Source organism: Pristiophorus japonicus, chromosome 7 (genome assembly GCF_044704955.1).
Source record: "Pristiophorus japonicus isolate sPriJap1 chromosome 7, sPriJap1.hap1, whole genome shotgun sequence".
Taxonomy (NCBI): domain Eukaryota; kingdom Metazoa; phylum Chordata; class Chondrichthyes; family Pristiophoridae; genus Pristiophorus; species Pristiophorus japonicus.
The window spans coordinates 11,303,988-11,328,567 of record NC_091983.1 but is presented as its reverse complement, the minus strand read 5'-3'; the positions used below and the strand labels follow the sequence as shown (position 1 = coordinate 11,328,567).

The 24,580-nt window shown below is 48.1% G+C and overlaps 1 protein-coding gene across 3 annotated transcripts in view; it reads left to right on the top strand.

Annotated features, from left to right (window-relative positions):
- The window catches only part of fbxo16 (F-box protein 16), a 65,848-nt gene extending 42,302 nt beyond the window's left edge, over positions 1–23,546 (top strand). For all 3 annotated transcript variants that reach the window (XM_070884788.1, XM_070884789.1, XM_070884790.1), the window contains exons 5-9: positions 2,753–2,917; positions 7,961–8,175; positions 9,437–9,539; positions 19,486–19,711; positions 22,710–23,546. In XM_070884788.1, coding sequence (XP_070740889.1) covers positions 2,753–2,917; positions 7,961–8,175; positions 9,437–9,539; positions 19,486–19,711; positions 22,710–22,777 — 777 coding nt within the window. In that variant the 3' untranslated portion in view covers positions 22,778–23,546. The remainder of the gene's footprint in view (positions 1–2,752; positions 2,918–7,960; positions 8,176–9,436; positions 9,540–19,485; positions 19,712–22,709) is intronic.
- Positions 23,547–24,580: the final 1,034 nt, after the last annotated feature.

Genomic DNA, 24,580 nt, shown 5'->3' with positions numbered 1-24,580 from the left:
CTCCTCACCGGGGGGGGGTCGCAGGACGCTCCCAGCTCTGCTCAGCATGCATGCAGATGCTGAGCCTCGGGGGCCATCGAGAAAGAGGGTGATCCTGGAGGTGCAGGAGGCTCTGTCAGGTTTTGCGGCTGCTTTTCTGCAAATGTGCAGAAAATGGCGGAGTCCATCTTCAAGATGAGCACCACCATGTCGCAGGCGATGGGGACGGTATGCTCTTCTATTGGAAAGGATGGCCACCTGCACGGAGCAGCTAATGCACCACTCAGATGAGCACATGCTGTCTATGGACAACAGACGGCAGAGGCTCATAGACCGCCTCTCGAGGAGGGATGTAAATGTAGACTTGGGTTCTCATGGCCCCACTGCTGTGCAGCAAGGTGCTCTCCAGCTCCTTGCTAGCAGGGAAGTGCGGGTGTTCCATGAGAGGAATGATGGTGAGAAGGGACTTGGAAGTGGGGGCTCCTCTCAAAGCACACACACTTCTCCCCTGTTGCCCCTCTTCAGTCAGAGCCCCAGATGCCTCCTCGGATCGCGATGGCCAAGTCTGCCCCTGCAGTCTCAGGAGCAGCAGGTGAGCCCAACAGAGGCTCCAAAACCCAGAGGATGTCCTCCAAAAGCATCTAGGCAGCAGGCTGCCTCAACTTCTGCTGAAGCCACAGGGGTTGTACCTTGTAGAACCATGCGTAAACAAAAATGACATGCAAGTAGATACGCAAGGGTAAGCACATGGGTGTTTAAAGGAGTGTTATTGTTACGTTTCTGATACTGTTACGACACATATAAAACTATTTATTTTCACTACTTTCCGTTCAAGCACATTTTTGTCTGCTACTTTGGAAGTGAGTTGGACTGAATGGTGAGACATAACGTTACCTTCAGCAATGGGGTCAGTGTGAAAGGAATGGCTTGGTCATTGTAGGGATGCTTTATGGTGTTGTTGCAGGGGGAAACCTGGCACAGCATGTGGCAGCCATATGGGTGTAATGCAGGAAATTAAGTAAATCTGGCCATGATGAAGCCATCCCTGGCAGAAATGTGCTCCGGTGCTGCTGGCATATGAACCTCAGGTTCCTCCTACTCCTACTCCTCCTCGTCTTCCAGCTGATGCTCCTCTGAAGAGGCCTTGCTCCTCATGCAGCTGTAATCCTCACTGTTGCACCATGTTCTGCAGCGCGCAGCAGACAGTGACAATTCTGGAGACCCTGGCTGGTGCCTACTGAAGGACTCCTCCAGATCTGTCAAGGCATTTGAAGTATATCTTCAGCAAGCCTACTGTTTGCTCTATGACACATTTGGTTGACATATGACTTTCAATATAGCACTCCTGAGCCTCATTGCTTGGCCTCCTCAAGGATAGCATGAGCCATGTCTTCAGTGGATAGCCCTAGTCTCCAAACAGCCAGCCGGTAAGTGTGTTTGGAGGAGCTAAGGGGGATGGACTGCCGCAGGATGAAAAAGTCATGGCAGCTGCCAGGGAATTTGGAGCACACATGCATGATGATCTTCCGATGGTTGCAGACCAGCTGCACATTGAGGAAGTGGAAACACTTGCGGTTCACAAACACTCCTGGGTGATGTGGTGGTGTCCTTATGGCCACATGTGTGCAGTCGATGAAGCCCTGCACCCATGGGAAGCCAGCCAGAGTGGCAAGGCTGAGCGTCCACTCAGTAACATTGGCTTCATCAGTGGCAAAGTTAACATAAGTAGCTGGCTTGTCAAACGTGGCATCGGTGACCTGAGTGATGCATCTGTGGGCGGCCTACTGCGAGATGCTGCAAATGTCTGTTGCAGTTCCCTGGAAGGGGCCTGAGGTGAAGAGGTTGAGTGCGCTGGTGACTTTGACATCCACCGGCAAGGTGTACCCACCATCTCCTCTGGGCTGCAGGTCTTGCTCCAAATGTCTGCGACGACCTGGTGTGATAGCCTGTGCCTCCTTCAGCACTGCTGCTCAGTCTGTATACCCTGAGTTGGGGGTATCGCCTCCAGCGTGGTGCAGCGCTGCGCTGATGCCTGCTGTCCTGCGGAGCATCAGGTTGTTGAGGAGAAAGTTGGTGTGTTTGTTGCTGCTGGTGTTGAGGCTCATCCTGGTCCGATTCCGAGGACCAAGGTGAGGCACTATAAGCAGCATCCATGCATGCAGGCCAAGTGGAGATCAAAGCAGCAATCTGTCAATGGTGTGATAGTTACGAGCAATGTGGTGAGACTGGCTTCCGAGGTTGCAGAAAAGACGTGCAAACTATAGACATCTAAATCTGTGCGCAAAATGGAGTCAACAAGGGCCTTTCCCTTGGGCAAGTAATCAGGTGGCACGTGGGAGTATTTATTGGGATTTCCATGCTCTGCATTAATGACATCGATCAATGGACACTGATCTCTGCCTCAGGTTGACAGACGTGGTTCCCGAGCTACGTGATTCCCGTGGTCATCCAATGAAATTCAAAAGGTCTGCCTAAAATCCCTGTACAGGGTCTCACAACAAGGAGTTAATGAGATAATTAGGTCGCCGGCCTCTGCCGTTCAGATCTGTGGAGTGCTGGCAAACGTGCCCGAGTTAAAAGCACGAGTAGGCGGTATCATGGTGCATTCCCAACCCGCTCCCATCTTCTGCAAATTTTACTGCCAATCCACCTCCAAACCTGTATGCACGGCCGCCGGAAAATTCGGGCCACAGACTTACATGTATATGTTGTTAATATTGCTGCTCCTCAGATCTTGCTGAAAATAAGCTGTGTCCTTTCTACTATATCATAGGTAAGCTGGCACTGGAAGGATTTGACTGAACTGGACCAACTCTGGATGCCCAAATGCCTGAGACTGGGCTGGTACATCAGCTTCTCACCAACTCCTTACGAGCAAAGAATCTGGAAGAGGCACTACATTGAAATGGTGAAGGAACTGAATATCACCAAACCAAAGGTTAGTAACATATCCCTATGTATATCAGCAGTTTATAGCATTCACTAGCTGTAACTGTGTTTACATTCCAGTATTGGACAGGTAACATCATCATCATCACAGGCAGTCCCTCTGAATCGAGAAGACTTGTTTCCACTCCTGAAGTGAGTTCTTTGGTGGCTGAACAGTCCAATATGAGCGCCACAGACACTGTCACAGGTGGGACGGATAGTCGTTGAGGGAAGGGGTGGGTGGGACTGGTTTGCCGCATGCTCTTTCCGCTGCCTGCGCTTGATTTCTGCATGCTCTTGGCATTGAGACTCGAGGTGCTCAGCGCCCTCTCGGATACACTTCCTTCACTTCGGGCGGTCTTGGGCCATGGACTCCCAGGTGTCAGTGGGGATGTTGCACTTTATCAGGGAGGCTTTGAGGGTGTTCTTGTAGCGTTTCCACTGCCCACCTTTGGTTCGTTTGCCGTGAAGTAGCTCTAAGTAGAGCTTTGGGAGTCTTGTGTCTGGAATGCAAACTATGTGGCCTGCCCAGTGGAGCTGATTGAGTGTGGTCAGTGCTTCAATGCTGGGGATGTTGGTCTGGTCGAGGACGCTAATGTTGGTGCGTCTGTCCTCCCAGGGGATTTGTAGGATCTTGCGGAGACATCGTTGATGATATTTCTCCAGCCACTTGTGGTGTCTGCTGTACATGGCCCATGCCTCTGAGCCATACAGGAGCCCTGTAGACCATGAGCTGGGTGGCAGTTTTGGGGGCCTGGTCTTCAAACACTCTTTTCCTCAAGTGGCCAAAGGCTGCACTGACGCACTGGAAGCGGTGTTGGATTTCGTCGAGGATGCCTTCTCTTGTTGATAGGAGACTCCCGAGATATGGGAAGTGGTCCACGGTGTCCAGGGCCGCGCCGTGGATCTTGATGATTGGGGGGCAGTGCTGTGCGGTGAGGAGAGGTTGGTGGAGGACCTTTGTCTTACGGATGTTTAGCATAAGGCCCGTGCTTTTGTATGCCTCAGTAAATACATCGACTATGTCCTGGAGTTCAGCCTCTGTATGTGCGCAGACGCAGGCGTTGTCCGCCGACTGTAGCTCGACGACAGAGTTTGGGTGGTCTTGGACGTGGCCTGGAAATGGTGCAGGTTGAACAGGTTCCCACGAGTTCTGTAGTTTAGTTCCACTCCAGCGGGGAGCTTGTTGACTGTGAGATGGGGCATGGCGGTGAGAAAGATTGAGAAGAGGGTTGGGGCAAAGACGCAGCCCTGTTTGACCCCGGTCTGGAACGTGGATTGGGTCTGTGATGGATCCGTTGGTAAGGATCACGTCGTCGTGGAGGATGGTGACGAACTTTTGGGGGTGTCCGAAACGGAGGAAGACGCTCCATAGACCCCTCGCGGTTGACAGTGTCAAAGGCCTTTGTAAGGGCTGGTGCTGTTCCCTGCATTTTTCCTGTAGCTAGTGCGCTGCAAAAATCATGTCCGTTTTGCCCCATAGGGGACGAAATCCGCATTGTGACTCCGGGAGGAGCTCCTCGGCCACGGGAAGAAGATGGTTGAGGAGGACTCTCGTGACGACTTTCCCAGTGGCTGATAGCAGGGAGGTTCCTCTGCAGTTGCTGCAGATAGACTTGCCCCCATACCCTGTACCCAAAAACCTAGAAAAAGATACAGAGGTGTTTCTAAGGAAAGAATGACTAGCTATCATACACTGTATGCAGTACTGATACATGATTTAAAACTGTTAAAGGAATATTCATTCTCTCAGAGAGCAAAGTACAAAACATAAAAATGAATGAGCTTAACAACATGGTTATCGTCTATTGTAAGAATTAATTATAAGATTTAATGCATAGTTTATTATTTTGTAGAGCAATAAATTTGCAACTTTTAAATTGAAGTGTTTGTCCCTGTGACAGATCCTAAGACCAACCCAGTCTTTGTTTTTGTTGAATTTGTAACTTGGTCTGGGCACTGGAATGTTTAAAATGGAAAATGTCTGAAAGCGGCTGTGACCGCGGCTCCCTTGTCCTGGCTCGAGAGCCAGCTGGCGAATCATGATGCATACCCCTGGGAGTACTGTATATAATTACAGTTTGGTCCAGTTAACTGCAATGTTAAAAAGATATGATTTAATTCTCAGTCATAAGGGGCAAACGCATAAACAAATTGACGATGGATATGATTCTAAACAAATCATAACGTTTCCGGCGAAGCTCAGTGCTGGGTTGAAGTTGTTTACACCTGTGGATTCCTTGTGTCTCTGCTCTGCCACTGCAAGCTGTATTTCAAAGGTGGTCAGTTTTGATTATGCGCCTTGGGACGTTTTACTACATTAAAGGCGCTATATAAATGCAAATTGTTGTTGCTGTTAATGAATTGGGAAGGGTGGCATTATTACCTTCATTGTGTGAGTTTGGAGGTAAGCAAAGAGACTGATGCCTCAAGGTCCTCAGTTTCCTATTTCATTTATACCAATTAAGAACTGACAAGAGTCTGCAAGGTCTCATTTTCATTCCTCAGTTAAAGCTTTCCATCACAACTCATAATCAAGTTACTAAAGAGAACTGCTAAGACTTCGGAACGAGTGGGATAAGGTACCATGTTTGTTACATTTATCTTCTGGTTCATGCTTGCTTCTGTCTAATCTTTATCTTACAGTAAATTTGGTTAGTAATTTTGGCCTAAGCTATTTGGCCTGTCACATATTTCTTCACACTCTTCACTTGGAGAATAATGTGACGTAATGTAAGGATTCGCAGGCTGATTAACAGTCCGACCGGATGGCGACGTGAACACTCCTTCTGTGGCTGTAACCATCTTTATAGCAGCTGATTGTGGTGTTAGTCCCATATGGCGGGAGGGTTTTATGGGCTCCCACAACCGACACGGTGAGGGGGCGGGGGCACTCACACCCACTGGGAGCTTCGGTCCCTATTTCCCGGGACTGTCAGGAGCAGGATTCGAACCCTGCGCCTACTGTTTCAGAGGCGGGAATGTTACCACTGAGCCAAAAGCTCGCTACCAGCATGGTGTTTTCTGCTGCTTTGAAGAGATCTGGAATACACAGTGCTAACCCCAAGGGTAGAATATTTCAGTGTTTCCCCGATGGTACATTACCCCCATAAGGTCAGGTTTCCATGGAAGTTTACATCACAGAAGCTAGTGCAATCCAAAACTACTCCCACTGCCCCGCACTCTCCTCATAGCCCTGTATCAATCCCAAACTAATTCCACTGCCCTGTGCTCTCCCCATAGCCCTGTATCAATCCAAAACTACTCCCACAGCCCTGCTCTCTCCCCATAGCCCTGTACCAATCCCAAACTGATCCCACTGCTCCGCACTCTCCCCATAGCCCTGTATCAATCCCAAACTAATCCCACTGCCCTGCACTCTCCCCATAGCCCTGTATCAATCCCAAACTAATCCCACTGCCCCGCACTCTCCCCATAGCCTTGTATCAATCCCAAACTAATCCCACCGCCCCGCTCTCTCCCCATAGCCCTGTATCAATCCCACAGGGCAAGAGTCATTCCGGGCTGCTCCCACCAATCGAGGCCTCCAGGGGAGGCGCGAAAGTGTTTTCACCTGGGGCGGGTGGGGGAGAGGGGGTGAGGGGGGAGGGGGGAGGGGGGGGGGGCGCTACTGACTCCTGCAAAATTGTGCGGGAGTTAGCGGAGGCGCGAAACCTCCAGCGGTGACATCAGCAGTTTTCACCCCGCCGTGGCCCGTTTTCACCCAGCAGCAGAAATTGGGCAGTGCCCCATGAAGCTGCCACGGGCGAGGTCAGTGCCAGCTTCGTGGGTCACGATCCAGGCCGCACTCCACTCGCGGGGCAAAATTTAACGGGAAGTGCGTGCCACCATTTTGCACTGCCCTCTGACTTACCAGTCCGGCATCGGTGTCGATTTTCGCGGGGTCCGTGTCGCGATCATGCAGCCCGAACTCTGTTTCGGTGCTGGGCTGCTGCCTCGGCACCCCACATCCCCGGCGGCCCAGTGTAGGCCCCTGAAAACTCTGCAGAGCTCGCAGTGTACCCTCCCCTTTAACGGAAGGGGAGGGCCTTTGGAACGAGTCAGCGCTACGTGGAGAGGCTGCGTAGCACTCTGAGTTTCGCCTGGGTAGCGCCCCTAAGCCAGTCCCGACAGGACTTGGAATGCCCGACATTGTGCTCTACTTCCTGTCGGGGGCGGTGACCCCAATTTCGGTCACGGGGCGGGACATCTGCGCCCGGCGCAGGAACTCCCGCCTCGCAAAGGTTACCACCCCCAAACGCGGTGCTCCGGAATTTGGCCCTGTAAGTCTTTTGGCTTGCATATGTTAAAACTATTAACCAGTTATCATTTGAACACAGAATGGTCTTGAATGCAGAGTAGCCTTTATAAAACACTGGTAAGGCTTCAGCTGGAGTATTCCGTCCAATTCTGGGCACCACACTTTAGAAAGGATGTCAAAGCCTAGGAGAGGGGACAGAGGAGATTTACGACAATGGTACCAAGGATGGGGACTTCAGTTATGTGGAGAGAAGCTGGGGTTGCTCTCCTCAGAGCAGAGGAAGTTCAGGGGAGTTTCAGAGGTGTTCAAAATTATGAGGGGTTTTGATAGAGTAAATAAGGAGAAACTGTTTCCATAGAAGAAGGGTCGGTAACCAAAGGTCATAGATTTAAGGTAATTGGCAAATGAACCAGAGGGACGATGAGGATAATTGTTTTTATGCGGGGTGTTGTTATGATCTGGATTGCACTGCCTGAAAGGATGGTGGAAACAGATTCAATAATAACTTTCAAAGAGGAATTGGATAAATACTTGAAAAGGAGAAATTTTCAGGGCTGTGGGGAAAGAGCAGGGGGAGTGGAACTAATTAGCCAGCTCTTTCAAAGAGCCGGCACAAGCACGATGGCCCGAACAGCCTGTTTCTAATGCTGTAAAATTCTATGCTGCTCTGTTTTTAAACCTACACTAGATTCGAGGTTTCCTCGAAACCTCCCCCCTTCCCAAGATCAAGCTTAACAACTCGTGGGACTGACTCCGCAGCCTGACTTTATTCAGCGTTCCTCCTGTTCCCAGACTCCGCCCAAAGACGAGTTTGTTGTGGTGGAAGTCCATCCGTTGCCAAAGGATCCTGTGGACCAGAAGCAGCCCAGGACGACAGCAACTCGAACCCCGCCTGGGAAAGCGAGGCCCGAGCTCCCGCCCTGGCGCGGATCAGACCGACACCCGACGGACACCGTACGCTTCAACTACCTGGACAACTGTGACCCCATCGAGCAAGCCGGACAAGCGTAAGGAAACCTGTTTTGGTGGGTTCGGGGAAAGGAGTGCATCTCACTCCAGAGGGGCTTGTTGGTGCCCCTACACCCCTTTGCTCTTTGACTGTCGCCGCGATGCGTCAGTGGATTCCTGGGCCCTGATGTCGATCTCAATAGGCCCAGGGAAGGATTCATTTCCCCGCCGAAAAGGGATGGAGCTGCTTGTTGCCAAGTCTCCACCCCCTTCACGTTTGTCCCGGGGAGGCTGGAACTTTCTCTGGGTGGCTGGCAAAGGGCCGGGAACTATACATGGGCCATTCCCAGCCCTACCGTCTGTGATCCTGAAGGTTCACCTGAAGGATAACCAGAAAAGTGGGGCCTGAAGAAACTGTCACAGGCTCCTGCTCCTGGTCCGCCACTTCGGAGGGTCTGTGACGGCCAGGCTGCAAGGCCAAGAAAGGGAAATGTGCTTTACTTTTCCCAGAGGACCCCATCAGGTCTTTGGGGTTGGAGGCCTTCTTCAGGTCCCGTGTGAAGGGGGCCAGGAGCAGGAGCCAGTGCCAATTGGAGGCCTTCTGGCTGTTGTCCCACAGTCAGTGCCCATTGCCACTGCTGCCTTTGTGCCCCTGATTCTGGGCACAGGCCCCTGGCAGGAGGGGGGCTGGTGGGGGAGGCTGGTGGCTGGATCGCATTGGGCTCATGTAAATGGCCTGACCCTACAAATGCCAGAGGGTTCAGCTCAGGTGAGGCACAGCACCCAATCGCAGCGAGGAGAATACTGGGACCCAATACCTTTCCGAAAAGGAATCTAACTTCGGCCTTAGGAATAATCATTTTTGAGGAGAGTACAGAAAAAATGTAAATAAAAGTAAAATGAGTTCACTCGTTCTATGAAAGCTATAAACAGCTTTATTTTGGGTCAAACTATACAAAATAAATTTAAAAACTGACAAACTTAACAAATGTATGTATAAAACACAATAAAGTATCTTTTGTTGTATTTTATTGTTATATTTATGGATCTGACTGTCAAAAACCTGAATCGATTTTTAATCTTTATGTTCGCTTTGATGTTTGGCATATGTTAATGGGGATTAGTGTGGTCTATGTGTGTAACCTGACACATGGAGATATGTAGTCTGCGGGTAACTTCCCTCGCACCTTACTGCAGGTAATGGGTCGGGCCCGTGCCTTTCTTGCTTGTCGCTGTGCATTACTCTCGATTTATTCTGCATGTTGTGTCTTGAATTAATATTATCATTATTTTTGGGTGGGGGCTGCTGTGTTTTTCCAGGAGAAGGAAGGGAGGCGGAGCCACCCCTGACCTTAGCCGACAGGAACATGAAAGAAAGAAGCATCCAGCAGCAAACTACAAAATGAGGAAAGTGAAATCCCTGGTAGGCTTGCTAATACTTCCTTCCTCAGCTTTTTTTTACGAAACTTGAAGAGAATCGAAATTGGTCTTTGGGGAAAGGGCAAAATGGCAGCTAGTGAAGTAGCGGCCCACTTTATACTGTGCCCATTGATTTCAATGAAAAATAAAATTGTGCATGGTGTACTATGGGCTGCCAAATGGCTATCGCCCGTTTCCCGCTTTTGGCAAAGAGCAGTTTCATCATCTTGGTGTCCTCCATGATGTCTGTTTCACGGTCACTGTTTCTAAGGTCTTCTTAAGCAGGATCAGCCTTTCACTATTTACATGTTGATAGTTTGTTGATGAGTTTGTGGTCTTGGGATTTTTATTGTCAGTTGATCAAGCCAGACTTCCTGTGGTATGCAGCGGGTGGTGGGACCCAGTTATCAGAGCTGCACTGATTGTGGCCAAGGCCGCGCAATTCTGAAAGTTGCCTGGTCCAAACTGAGCAAAGGGCCTTTATAGTTTGCCAGGAGACAGTCCTTCAGGCAAGAATAACTTCCCTGCGACATCAACCCAAAGAGCCCTCAAGTTCGAGTTCGCAAGAGGTAATCCTCGAGTTAAGACCAAAATGGCAGCACCAGCTCCTCTTCCAACTCCAGTTTATTAAGTCTCAGAGCCTTGTAAGTCCCACTGGTGCTGTCATTGAATCATAGAATTATAGAAATTTACAGCACGGAAGGAGACCATTTCGGCCCATCGTTTCCGCACCGGCCGACAAAGAGCTATCCAGTCTAATCCCACTATCCAGCTCTTGGTCCGTAGCCATGTAGGTTACGGCACTTTAAATGCACATCCAAGTATTTTTTAAATGTGGTGAGGCTTTCTGCCTCTACTACCCTTTCAGGCAGTGAGTTCCAGACCCCCACCACCCTCTGGGTAAAGAAATTTCCCACCATATTTCCTCTGTACCTACCCCAATTACTTTAAATCTATGCCACCTGATTGTTGACCCCTCAGCCAAGGGAAACAGGTCCTTCCTATCCACTTTATACAGGCCTCTCATAATTTTATACACCTCAATCAGGTCTCCCCACAGCCTCCTATGTTCCCAAGAAAACAGACCCAGCATCTCCCATCTTTCCTCATAGCCAAAATTCTCCAGTCCTGGCAACATTTTTGTAAATCTCTTCTGCACCCTTTCCAGTGTAATCACATCTTTCCTATAATGTGGTGACCAAAATTGCACACAGTACTCCAGCTGCGGCCTAACCAGTGTTTTATACAGTTCAAGCATAACGTCCTTGCTGTTGCATTCCATGCCTCGACGAATAAAGGCAAGTATTCCATATGCCTTCTTAATCACCTTATCTACCTGCCCTGCTATCTTCAGGGAATCTGTGGACTTGCACTCCCCAAGGTCCCTTTGTTCCTCTACACTTTTCAGTGTCATACCATTTAATGGGCCCAAGTTTCCACAGGATAAAAAACGGGCGCCCCTCCGAGCTGGGCGCCCGTTTTTCACGCCTAAAACAGCGCCAGAAAAAAAACACGCTATGCTCGAGCGCTTTGCAGCTCCTTGTCTGTTTGGCGCGGCGCCCAGGGGGGCGGAGCCTACACTCGCGCCGATTTTGTAAGTGGGAGGGGGCGGGTACTATTTAAATTAGTTTTTTTTCCTGCCGGCAACGCTGCGCGTGCGCGTTGGAGTGTTCGCGCATGCTCAGTGTGAAAAAAAACATTGGCACTCGGCCATTTTTGTAGTTCTTTGTAGCTGTTTAATTTTTGAACATTTTTTAATAAAACCACATTGCCATCAGCACATCAGCACTGAGGCTTCCTTTCTCACTGTCTCCTTCCCCTCCCTCCCCTCCGTGGCAACAAGCCGCTGTCTCCTTCCCCTCCTTCCCCTGCGCGGCAACAAGCCGCTGTCTCCTTCCCCTCCCTCCCCTGCGCGACAACAAACGGCGGTTTCCTTCGAACGATGGCACTTTCACACAGGTAGGAAGATGGTTTATTTAATCTTTTCTTGGCTTATAAATGTTTATTCAGGTTGGATTTATTTGTATAATATTTGTAGAAGTATAAATAAGGATTGATTGTAGAATTTAATGAGTTCCCTTCGCCCCCCCCTCGTTCTGGGCGCCTAATTTGTAACCTGCGCCTGATTTTTTAATGTGTAGCAGTTATAATGGGTGACTTTAATATGCACATAGATTGGGCTAACCAAACTGGAAGCAATACGGTGGAGGAGGATTTCCTGGAGTGCATAAGGGATGGTTTTCTAGACCAATATGTTGAGGAACCAACTAGGGGGGAGGCCATCTTAGACTGGGTGTTGTGTAATGAGAGAGGATTAATTAGCAATCTCATTGTGCGAGGCCCCTTGGGGAAGAGTGACCATAATATGGTGGAATTCTGCATTAGGATGGAGAATGAAACAGTAAATTCAGAGACCATGGTCCAGAACTTAAAGAAGGGTAACTTTGAAGGTATGAGGCGTGAATTGGCTAGGATAGATTGGCGAATGATACTTAGGGGGTTGACTGTGGATGGGCAATGGCAGACATTTAGAGACCGCATGGATGAATTACAACAATTGTACATTCCTGTCTGGCGTAAAAATAAAAAAGGGAAGGTGGCTCAACCGTGGCTATCTAGGGAAATCAGGGATAGTATTAAAGCCAAGGAAGTGGCATACAAATTGGCCAGAAATAGCAGCGAACCTGGGGACTGGGAGAAATTTAGAACTCAGCAGAGGAGGACAAAGGGTTTGATTAGGGCAGGGAAAATGGAGTACGAGAAGAAGCTTGCAGGGAACATTAAGGTGGATTGCAAAAGTTTCTATAGGTATGTAAAGAGAAAAAGGTTAGTAAAGACAAACGTAGGTCCCCTGCAGTCAGAATCAGGGGAAGTCATAACGGGGAACAAAGAAATGGCAGACCAATTGAACAAGTACTTTGGTTCGGTATTCACTAAGGAGGATACAAACAACCTTCCGGATATAAAAGGGGTCAGAGGGTCTAGTAAGGAGGGGGAACTGAGGGAAATCTTTATTAGTCGGGAAATTGTGTTGGGGAAATTGATGGGATTGAAGGCCGATAAATCCCCAGGGCCTGATGGACTGCATCCCAGAGTACTTAAGGAGGTGGCCTTGGAAATAGCGGATGCATTGACAGTCATTTTCCAACATTCCATTGACTCTGGATCAGTTCCTATGGAGTGGAGGGTAGCCAATGTAACCCCACTTTTTAAAAAAGGAGGGAGAGAGAAAACAGGGAATTATAGACCGGTCAGCCTGACCTCAGTAGTGGGTAAAATGATGGAATCAATTATTAAGGATGTCATAGCAGTGCATCTGGAAAATGGTGACATGATAGGTCCAAGTCAGCATGGATTTGTGAAAGGGAAATCATGCTTGACAAATCTTCTGGAATTTTTTGAGGATGTTTCCAGTAAAGTGGACAAAGGAGAATCAGTTGATGTGGTATATTTGGACTTTCAGAAGGCTTTCGACAAGGTCCCACACAAGAGATTAATGTGCAAAGTTAAAGCACATGGGATTGGGGGTAGTGTGCTGACGTGGATTGAGAACTGGTTGTCAGACAGGAAGCAAAGAGTAGGAGTAAACGGGTACTTTTCAGAATGGCAGGCAGTGACTATTGGGGTGCCGCAAGGTTCTGTGCTGGGGCCCCAGCTGTTTACATTGTACATTAATGATTGAGACGAGGGGATTAAATGCAGTATCTCCAAATTTGCGGATGACACTAAGTTGGGTGGCAGTGTGAGCTGCGAGGAGGATGCTATTAGGCTGCAGAGTGACTTGGATAGGTTAGGTGAGTGGGCAAATGCATGGCAGATGAAGTATAATGTGGATAAATGTGAGGTTATCCACTTTGGTGGTAAAAACAGAGAGACAGACTATTATCTGAATGGTGACAGATTAGGAAAAGGTGAGGTGCAACAAGATCTGGGTGTCATGGTACATCAGTCATTGAAGGTTAGCATGCAGGTACAGCAGGCGGTTAAGAAAGCAAATGGCATGTTGGCCTTCATAGCGAGGGGATTTGAATACAGGGGCAGGGAGGTGTTGCTACAGTTGTACAGGGCCTTGGTGAGGCCACACCTGGAGTATTGTGTACAGTTTTGGTCTCCTAACTTGAGGAAGGACATTCTTGCTATTGAGGGAGTGCAGCGAAGGTTCACCAGACTGATTCCCGGGATGACAGGACTGACATATCAAGAAAGACTGGATCAACTGGGCTTGTATTCATTGGAGTTCAGAAGAATGAGAGGGGATCTCAGAGAAACGTTTAAAATTCTGAGGTATGTAGACAGGTTAGATGCAGGAAGAATGTTCCCAATGTTGGGGAAGTCCAGAACCAGGGGTCACAGTCTGAGGATAAGGGGTAAGCCATTTAGGACCGAGATGAGTAGAAACTTCTTCACCCAGAGAGTGGTGAACCTGTGGAATTCTCTACCACAGAAAGTAGTTGAGGCAAATTCACTAAATATATTCAAAAGGGAGTTAGATGAAGTCCTTACTACTCGGGGGATCAAGGGTTATGGCGAGAAAGCAGGAAGGGGGTACTGAAGTTTCATGTTCAGCCATGAACTCATTGAATGGCGGTGCAGGCTAGAAGGGCTGAATGGCCTGCTCCTGCACCTATTTTCTATGTTTCTATGTTTCTATGTGTAGAACAGGTTTTTTCAGTTCTACAAAAATCTTCACTTGCTCCATTCTACTTTAGTTTGGAGTACGTTTTCACTGTGGAAACTTTGAAATCAGACGTCAGTGGCCGGATACGCCCCCTTTTGAAGAAAAAATTCTGTTCTACAGTAGAACTGTTCTACCTCACTAGAACTGCAGAAAAAAAAATGTGGCGAATTGCGATTTCTAAGATAGTCCGTTCTCCACCAGTTGCTCCTAAAAATCAGGCACAAATCATGTGGAAACTTGGGCCCAATGTGTGTTCCCTTGCCTTGTTAGACCTTCCCAAATGCATTACCTCACACTTATCAGAATTGAATTCCATTTGCCACTGTTCTGCCCACCTGACCAGTACATTGATATCTTCCTGCAGTCGGCAGCTTTCTTCTTTATTATCAACCACACAGTCTATTTTAGTGTCATCTGCAAACTTCTTAATCATACCCCCAACATTCAAGTCCAAGTCATTGATATATACCACAAAAAGCAAGGGACCCAGCACTGAGCCCTGTGGAACCCCACTGGAAACAGCCTTCCAGTCACAAAAACACCCATCAACCGTTACCCTTTGCTTCCTACCTCTGAGCCAATTTTGGATCCAACTTGCCACTTTGCCATGGGCTTTTACTATCTGAGCAAAGAAAAGAACTAAAGATCACCAGTACAAGTACAGGGGAGAGAGGCCATTTGGCCCATTGAATTCATCCTTCCATGCAGACCTACAGTTCCACCATCACAGCATCCAACTGCTTCTTGATTAATTTTAGTGTTTGTACCTATGACTCTAGCTGGAAGAACATCCTAGGGATTAATCGTTAGTGCTGAATTTGCTCTTTACCCTTGTTCCTGTCGTGTAGTCACAGTTTAACTTGATCCACCTTTTCTATTGCACTTGGTAACTTGCGTGCCTGTATCAGCTTCCGTAATTCATCTCCTTTCAAGCCGAAGAAGTCTGAGTCCTTGTAACCTTTCCTCTTTACACAGTTCTCTGACGGTGGGGATTGGCTTCAGGCCCTTCTCTGCTTGGTTTTCAGGGTCCAGGCGTTTCGCTCCCGCCTCGGTGACCAGCGCTGGTCATGGTGCAGCACCAGAGCACCATATAGTTTCTGTATGTCAGCCTCAGACTTGTACTCTGCTTTGACAATGTCGCTGACCATTCTCTTTCCTTTGTTGATTGCTGCTGCACACCGATCGGATGTGGTAAGTGTTGAGTCTGCCGTTACTCCCAGATTTCTCTCCGATTCTCCCCCAGCTAATTCAACACCTCTCATTGAGTAATGAAGTCCCCCATTATTATTTTTCTCTTTATTTCAACTTGGACGTGCAATTTTTGCCAGGACTTCATCCAGTGGAAAATTTCAAAACACATCTTGCTGTTACTTTTAACAATAAAACACCGGGGTGTGGGGGAAGGGGGTTTGGGATTTGTGTGTGTGGGGTGGGGGGGGGTGGCAGGGAGGTTTGGAGAGGGGGAGACCTGATTTTGATGTGGGTGAAAGAAATGGGGGGCCAGAACAAGTCCAGCGCTCAGAGGCCTGAACCATATTGATTGTCAATCCCATTGCCATATTCGCGGGGAGTTGCCCCCGCATTCTAATCGGAGGAAGAGGGAAATCTAATGGCTTCTCGGAGGAGCCATGCCGGTTGAGTTACGTTAAGGATGGGGGGGGGGGTGTTTTAACCCTGGGGTTGTGGGGGGGGTGGGGGGTGTACAGCCTGTGGAGGGTCTGGCATCAGGCTGACCGAGTCTTGCAATAATGCTCCTACCTGCCCCAATTTTGGAGTGGCCACCAGCAGTCCCTTTACGGACCGCTTCTAAGGCTGCTCTATGTGCAGTGCCACAGGACGCAGCATGCCCTATGCACCGTTGGGACTTGAAAATTGCACTGGAGCCCTTTGGATGTCCTAAGACCTTGATTCGCATTGTAGAGTGAGGCTTCCTGCTGTTTCTATGGAAGCTTTTGCCGCCGGTCCAAAGGCCCCAATCAGAATGCGCAGATGCCTAGCAGGAATGGGCTTTGGGCAATAATGCCTCCGGGTGATGCACAAGTGTCGGAATAGTCATCATAAAAGCAGGAGGAGGCCATTCAGCCTCTCGAGCCTGTTCTGCCATTCAATTAGATCAGGGCTGATTTTTACCTCAACTCCGTTTACCTGCCTTTCCTCCATATACCTTATACCCTTACCCAACAAAAATCTATTGATCTCAGTCTTGAAAATTTCTATTGACCCCCCCAGCATCCACAGCCTTTTGGGGAAGAGAGTTCTAGATTTCCACAACCCTTTTTGCGAAGAAGTGCTTCCCTCATTTCTAAATTGCCTGGCTCTCATTTTAAGATTGTGCCCCCTTGTTTTGGACTCCCCCACCAAAGAAAATAGTTTTTCTCTCTCTCTACCCTATCGCATCCCTTAATCATTTTAAACACCTCAAATAGATCACCCCCAATCTTCTAAACTCAAGGGAATAGAAGCCAGGTTTATGCAACCAGTCCTCAAACTGTAACCTTTTTAGCCCCGGTATCATTCAGCTGAAGCTGCTCTGCACCCCTTCCAAGGCCAATATATTCTTCCTGAGGTGCGGTGCTCAGAACTGAATGCGGTACTACAGGTGGGGGCTGATCAAGGCTCTGTACAACTGAAGCATCACTTCCTCACCTTTGTATTCCAGCCCCCTGAGATAAAGGCCAACATTCCATTAGTTATCGATCAAGCAAATTCTAAAGCAATGATTTGAAAACCATTGACATGCCTTGCAAAATCTTGCAGTACACATAGGAATGTTGCTACCAAAGGTACCATGCTCTGTCACTGACACCTGTGAGCATCGCACCATTCATCAATACCAGCTGGCAATGCCTGTCCACCCACTCTTTACAGGTCCTTAAAAGTGAATGAAATATACTGGAAGACACCCCAGACTCTGAGCAGGGTAGAGCAAGCAAGGAACAGGAGGATGTAGAAGGGAACAGGCCTCAAACCTGATCTGTGCTACTCCCAATGTGAACATAGTGCCAGATGATTAACCAACAGGCCCGTATTTAGGCGGATGGTGTGAAGGTATTCTGCCCACTACTGGAAGCCACTTGCAGTGCGAGGATGTAGTGGCGAAGTATAACACCGTTTGCTCTGTCAGCTCTTAAACACGTCAGAATTGGTGCTTCTATGCCACCTAGTGACAGTTCTCCTTTACTGCGTCTCTTTAATAATGGGGATAACAGCTTGGTTTTATTTTGTTGACGACATTAAATTGTTCACTACAGTTAAGGGCTGAAATACGAGGAGCACGTTCAAATAATAGCAGATCAGGGGTAAGATGGGAAGCTGGGGAGAACTTTTTTGACAAAAGGTAATAGAAAGTAATAGATTTGGAGAATACATTTCCAGGAAAGCCAGTACACCCTGGTTTCTCCATATCCTCTAAATCTTTCACCTTTTACCAAAGATTTTAGTGGAGCAGATGATTTTAAGTGGCAATTAGATCCATTTTTGGAGAGATAAAGAATTTAAAGGTGGATGGGTGAGTGGGTGGAATTGATACGGTGAGAGGGTGAGAGAAGGAATTTATAAAGCACCTTCCACAACCTCAGGACGTCCCAAAGCTTTTTACAGCCAATGAAGTACTTTTGAAGTGTGGTCACTGTTGTAATGTAGGGAAACACGGCAGCCAATTTGTGCACACAGGCTCCCATAAACAGCAATCAGATAATCTTACAGAGGATTACATAGGATTACATGGTATATACGGCACTGAAACGGGCTTCAGCCCAACCAGTCCATGCCGGCGTTTATGCTCAACTTAAGCTTCCTCCTGTCTTTCCTCATCTATCTCTATCAGCATAACCCTCTATTCCCTTCTCCCTCACATGCCTACCGAGTCTTCCCTTAAATACATCTATACTATTTGCCTCAACTACTCCCTGTGGCAGCGAGTTCCACATTCTCACCACCCTGTAGGTAAAGAAATTTCTTCTGAATTCCCTATTTGATTTCTTCATGGCTATCTTATATTGATGACCTCTAGTCATGCTCTTCCCCACAAGTGGAAACACTCTCTCTGTATCTACTCTATCAAAATCTTTCAGAATTTTAAAGGATTAGGTCACCCCACAGCCTTTTCTTTTCAAGAGAAAAGAGACCCATCCTGATAGGTATAACCTCGCATTTCTGGTATCATCCTTGTAAATCTTCTCTGCACCCTCTCCAGTGCCTCTATATCCTTTTTATAATATGGCAACCAGAATTATGTGCAGTACTCCGAGTGTGGTCTATTCAAACTACTTTTCAATTCAATCCCTCTAGAAATAAACCCGAGTGCTTGGTTTGCTTTTTTACGGCCTTGCTAACCTGTGTCGCAACTTTGAGTGATTTGTGTATTTGTACTCCGAGATCCCTTTGCTCATTTACCCCATCCAGACTCACACCCTCCAAGTAACAAGTGGCCTCCCTATTCTTCCTACCGAAATGTAATACCTCACATTTATCTGTGTTGAAATTAATTTGCCAATTATATGCCCATTCTGCAAGTTTATTAATATTCTCCTGTAATTTGTTGCAGTCCTCCTCAGTATTGACTGTCAATTTGGTGTCACCTGCAAATTTAGAAATTGTGTTTTTGATTCCAAGTCTAACTCGTTAATATAAATTGTGAACAACAGTCCCAGCACTGATCCCGGTGGACCACCACTACCCACCTTCTGCCACTGTGAATAGCGACCTTTTACCCGTCCTCTCTGCTTCAGTCTTGAAGCCAGCTAGCTATCCATTCTGCTCATTGTCCCCTGACTCTGCATTCTCTGACCTTGTTCATCAGTCTATCATGCGGTACCTTATCAAAAGCCTTTTGGAAATCTAGATAAATTACATCTACTGCATTACCCTTGTCTTCTCTCTCTGTTACCTCTTTAAAAAATTCAATAATCTGTTTTAGTGATATTGGTTGAGGGTTAATATTGGCCCGGGACACTGGGGAGAACTCCCCTGCTCTTCTTCCAATAGTGCTGCGGGATCTTTTGTGTCCAACTGAGGAGGCAGACAGATGTTTTTTGCCAAGCCTAACGCAGGGGTGCAGTGTCCACACTAGTGTCCCGGTTCAGATCAGCCAGGTGTTTTATCTTCTTCCTACAAAGCATATCAAGTGCATAATGAGCCTACCTTGTCCCATCTGTCTGATGATGCATTATCTCTGTGGAACCAGCCTGCCATCAGCCTCATTTGTTGCAACCTTCCTCTGTATCTATTTTCAAACACTTACGATTGTTTCTTGGTTTTGATTTGTGCTCAGATGTGCATGTCTCTTGACTTCAACTTAAGTCAGAAACGTCAAGTGCGCCCAGTCTGGGCAAGTCATGGTCCAGTGGGAGATTTTGTTTCCAAGGAAGAAGCCAAGGCACTAACCCGGAGCTCTGACTGGAACGCCGGGATTCGACCAGGGCCAGTTCGACCTGCGATACCAGCGTTGAGCGAGAGGGGGCAGAAAGCCTCCCTGCGAACCCAGAGGAGCGTTCCTTGTGAGTAACAATGCCAATCATCTGCATCATTCACTGTTTCAGTCCTGTCTGAGCATTGCTGGTAATAGCAAGTTAAGCAATCTATAAACAGTTTAGTGGCCGCAGAAATTGAAAGAAAAGAAAGATCTTGCATTTACATAGCACCTGTCACCTCCTCAGGACGCCCCAAAATGCTTCACAGCCAAATAAAGTACTTTTGAAGTGTAATCACTGTTATTAAATAGGCAAATGTGGCATCCAATTTGCACTTAATCATGCAAACAGCAATAAACAAAATGACCAGGTAATCTGTTTTTAGTGATGCTGGTTGAGGCCAGATATTGGCCAAGACACCAGGGAGAACTCCCTTGTTGTTCTTCAAATAGTGCTTTAGGATCTTTTACGTCCACCTGAGAGGGCAGATGGGGCCTTGGCTTAATGTCTCATCTGAAAGACGGCACCTCTGGCAATGCAGTGCTCCCTCAGCACTGCACTGGGAGTGTCAGCCTAGATTATGGGCTCAATCTGGAGTGGGGCTCAAACTGACTACCTTCTGACTCTTGAGATGTTTCCTCTCTCTGCAGAGAAGCACATTCCCTCTACTGTGCTTTTACAGCAACCAAACTGTAACTAGTTTTATACTTAAGTGATTCACTATCCTAACGATATCAGTGCACTGTATATGGAGGCTTGGTATACTGTCGGGTTGTCACATGGTAGCTGGCCAGTGTGCACATTACTGACATAATAGCTTTTGACCTTTTCTGAAGAATTTTTAATAAACATAATCAGTTGAAATGGCTGTTGCAGAAAAGATTAGGGGGCGAAATTGGTCGTCCGCCCATTTCTCGCCGGTATGCCGGTGGTATGCCGTTTCATACCGCCGGGTACCGCTGGGGTGGAGTGTGCGCGATTTTCGTCACTTTTTTCTCGGTATGCCGAGCAGAGTGCAATGGACGGAGCAGAGTGCAGCCGGCGGTGTGCGGGCGGGGAGTCATTTTCACTCGGGAATCTTCGGGCCCTGAGTTGTGCACACGCGCATGCTGCTGCGAAGCTCCGCTCCTCGAGAGGCACAGACGAGAATCCACAGAGACTGCTGGCCTGAGAGCGATGTGCAGGTATGTGGGGGTTGGGGGGGGGGGAGATTGATCGTTGCTGTGGGAGGAGATACCTGTGAAGGGGGATCGCTGCTTGTGGGGAGATCGCTTCTAGGGGGGGAGATCGCTGATTGGGGGGAGATCGCTTCTAGGGGGGGAGATCGCTGATTGGGGGGAGATCGCTGATTGAGGGGGAGATCACTGATTGGGGGGGAGATCGCTGATTGGGGGTGAGATCACTGATTGGGGGGGAGATCGCTGATTGGGGGTGAGATCACTGATTGGGGGGGAGATCGCTTCTAGGGGGGGAGATCGCTGATTGGGGGGAGATCGCTGATTGAGGGGGAGATCACTGATTGGGGGGGAGATCGCTGATTGGGGGTGAGATCACTGATTGGGGGGGAGATCGCTTCTAGGGGGGGAGATCGCTGATTGGGGGGAGATCGCTGATTGAGGGGGAGATCGCTGATTGGGGGGAGATCGCTGATTGGGGGGGAGATCGCTGATTGGGGGTGAGATCACTGATTGGGGGGAGATCGCTGATTGGGGGGGAGATCGCTGATTGGCGGGGAGATCGCTGATTGGGGGGAGATCACTGATTGGGGGGAGATCGCTGATTGGGGGGAGATCGCTGATTGGGGGGGAGATCGCTGATTGGGGGTGAGATCGCTGATTGGGGGGAGATCGCTGATTGGGGGGGAGATCGCTGATTGGGGGGAGATCGCTGATTGGGGGGAGATCGCTGATTGGGGGGGAGATCGCTGATTGGGGGGGAGATCGCTGATTGGGGGTGAGATCGCTGATTGGGGGTGAGATCGCTGATTGGGGGGGAGATCGCTGATTGGGGGGAGATCGCTGATTGGCGGGGAGATCGCTGATTGGGGGGGAGATCACTGATTGGCGGGGAGATCGCTGATTGGGGGGGAGATCGCTGATTGGGGGGAGATCGCTGATTGGGGGTGAGATCGCTGATTGGGGGTGAGATCGCTGATTGGGGGGAGATCGCTGATTGGGGGTGAGATCGCTGATTGGGGGTGAGATCGCTGATTGGGGGTGAGATCGCTGATTGGGGGGAGATCGCTGATTGGGGGGGAGATCGCTGATTGGGGGGAGATCGCTGATTGGGGGAGGAGAAACAGATCACTGTGGGTGGGGGGGAAGAGACTGGGGAGTGGGAGAGATGGTGGAGGTGAGAGATAAAAACATATTTACAGGTAAAGATGCATACTGGCGACTGAAGATCGACTTAAAACCACCTTTTCCAGGGCGGAATGCAGGGTCGGCAATATGTCGGTGGTAAGTGATCAATTTGACAATTTTGGGCGGTATGTCGGTGGTATGCATGGGTGGATGGAATGCATACCGTCCAGTGGTATGTCACTGATGAATTTTCCGCAGGGTGGTATGTAGGTACTTTTTGATCAACTTGGCGATTTTGGGCGGTATGTCCACCAATTTCGGGCCCCTAGGTGATGAATGGTATGGCACTGGCATGCACAGGATTAGTGCAGATCACGGTTTAGATTAGGCAGAAGGGGTAGAGTCTTAAGTACAAATGTGTGTATCGTGCATTGCCTTAGGGCTAAACAGAAGTGTTGAATTTATCCATAAACAACTGCAAATGAGCCCATAGTCACTCCATGTGTTCAGTATAAACTATCTAAGTACGACACATGCATACCTTTACTTCTGTCTGAGGTACAGGCCATGAGGCAGTAACTGCAGTGGGAAAGTGTGCCTCCTGACCCGAAGAGATCAGTGCTTGTCCGACTGTAGCGTTATTCATACTGGAGGGTGACGGGTCCCGCAATCGCTCACTTTATAGTTTGAAGAGGAAAAGAATAACACACCCTCGGGAAACAAACCAATAACCGTCTTGCTATGTTCTCTTCCCCCGCCTCCCACCGCCCCCCCCCCCCCAGCCTGCCCATTCTTTGAGAGTCAGCCGTGGCAAGTCCCTACGTCAGAGAGAGGGTCTGATGAAGAATGAGAGGAAGAAGCCATCTGGAGCAGAGACAGTAACCCCTCCAACGGGTCGAGCCAGTTAGTACGTAACGGCGAGGAGTGGGTGAACTGGAGTAGGACTGCGCTGAAGGAACCGCTGGATTGATGTGTTGACACCTCCTTTAATCATATCATGAACTGCAACACGTTGAGTGGTTGGGGTAAATGATTATAATTCCTGTTTCATTTTGGTGAAAGCAAGAGCCAAAAATGAGAATGAAAGGCATTTTTAAATTGTGTCTCAAATCACTGAAGAAATATATTAAAATCACCAAAATATTGAATGCAATATTGTTCACTTGCCTCGCCCCACCCAATATTGAGCTTTTCACCTTTTTTGGACAGAGTGTTAGGATAGAGTACAAAGGAGGAAAGGAGCTAACCCCCCAGATAGGGAGGGAAATCAGAAGGTGAATGCAACTCCTCGCAGTGTATTCTTTATGGAGTTAGCTGAGGTCTAGGATCCCTGTGTGGGGAAACTTCAAGAGGAAGAAAAAGTTCACAGGAGCTCTTTATTTGTTTCAAAACTTAAATTCACAATTCCTTCCACTCACCCACAACAATCGCGCATCTACACAATATCTAGAAAACATCTAAAAAGCACGAGCTGTACTGGATATAAGAAATGCTACATTGGCTCTATCCCCTGATTTGTTGTGTGGTGACACTATGATTAATGGATTGGAGTGGAGTACAAACGACTGCTGTAAAATCAGTTGACCAGACTTCCTAATGTACTATCTCAAATAAATGGTTTATGTCACGATTGTTGAATGATTTATTGATTATCATAGAATCATAGAGTGGTTACAGCATAGAAGGCCCGTCGAGCCTATTCCAGCTCTCAGCAAGAGCACTTCAACTAGTTTCACTCCCTGCCGTTTCCCTGTAATCGTACAAATTTTGTTCGTTCAGGTACTTATTGAATTCCCTTTTGAAAGCCGTAATTGAATCTGCCTCTACCACCTTCTCGGGCAGTGCATTCCAGATCCTAACCATTTGCTGCGTAAAAAAAGTTATTTCTCATGTCGCCTTTGGTTCTTCTGCCAATCACCTTAAATCACTTCTAATATTAACTGAGATAAAAGTAGTGTGAAAGGGTGCGGAATTCCTAAAATGCATTCAGGAGAACTTTTTTTTTGCCCATATGTAGCAAGCCCAACAAGGGAGGGGATGGTTCTGGACTTAGTTTTAGGGAATGAAGCTGGGCAGGTGGAAGAGATATCAGTGGGAGAGCATTTTGGTGCTAGTGATCATAATTCAGTTAGATTTAGGGTAGTTATGGAAAAAGACAAAGATAGACCAGGAAAAAAAGTTCTCAATTGGGGAAAAGCCAATTTTGCTAAGCTGAGAGGTGATTTAGCCAAAGTGGACTGGAAACAGCTACTTGAAGGTAAATCAGTGTCAGAGCAGTGGAAGGCATTCAAGGAGGAAATCCGAAGGGTTCAGAGCAAGTAAGTTCCCTTAAAGAAAAAGGGTGGGACTAATAAATCTAGAGTCCCCTGGATGTCAAGGGACATACAGGGTAGGATAAAGAAAAAAAGGGAGGCTTATGACAGATACCGAGGGCCCAATACTGCAGAAACTCTAGGGGAGTATAGAAAGTGCAGGGGTGTAATTAAAAAGGAAATTAGGAACGCAAAGAGAGCATGAAAAAATGTTGGCAAGTAAAATCAAGGAAAACCCAAAGATGTTTTATAAATACATTAAGAGCAAGAGGATAACTAAAAAAGAGTAGGGCCTATTAGAGACCATAAACGTAATCTGTGTTTGGAGGCAGAAGACGTGG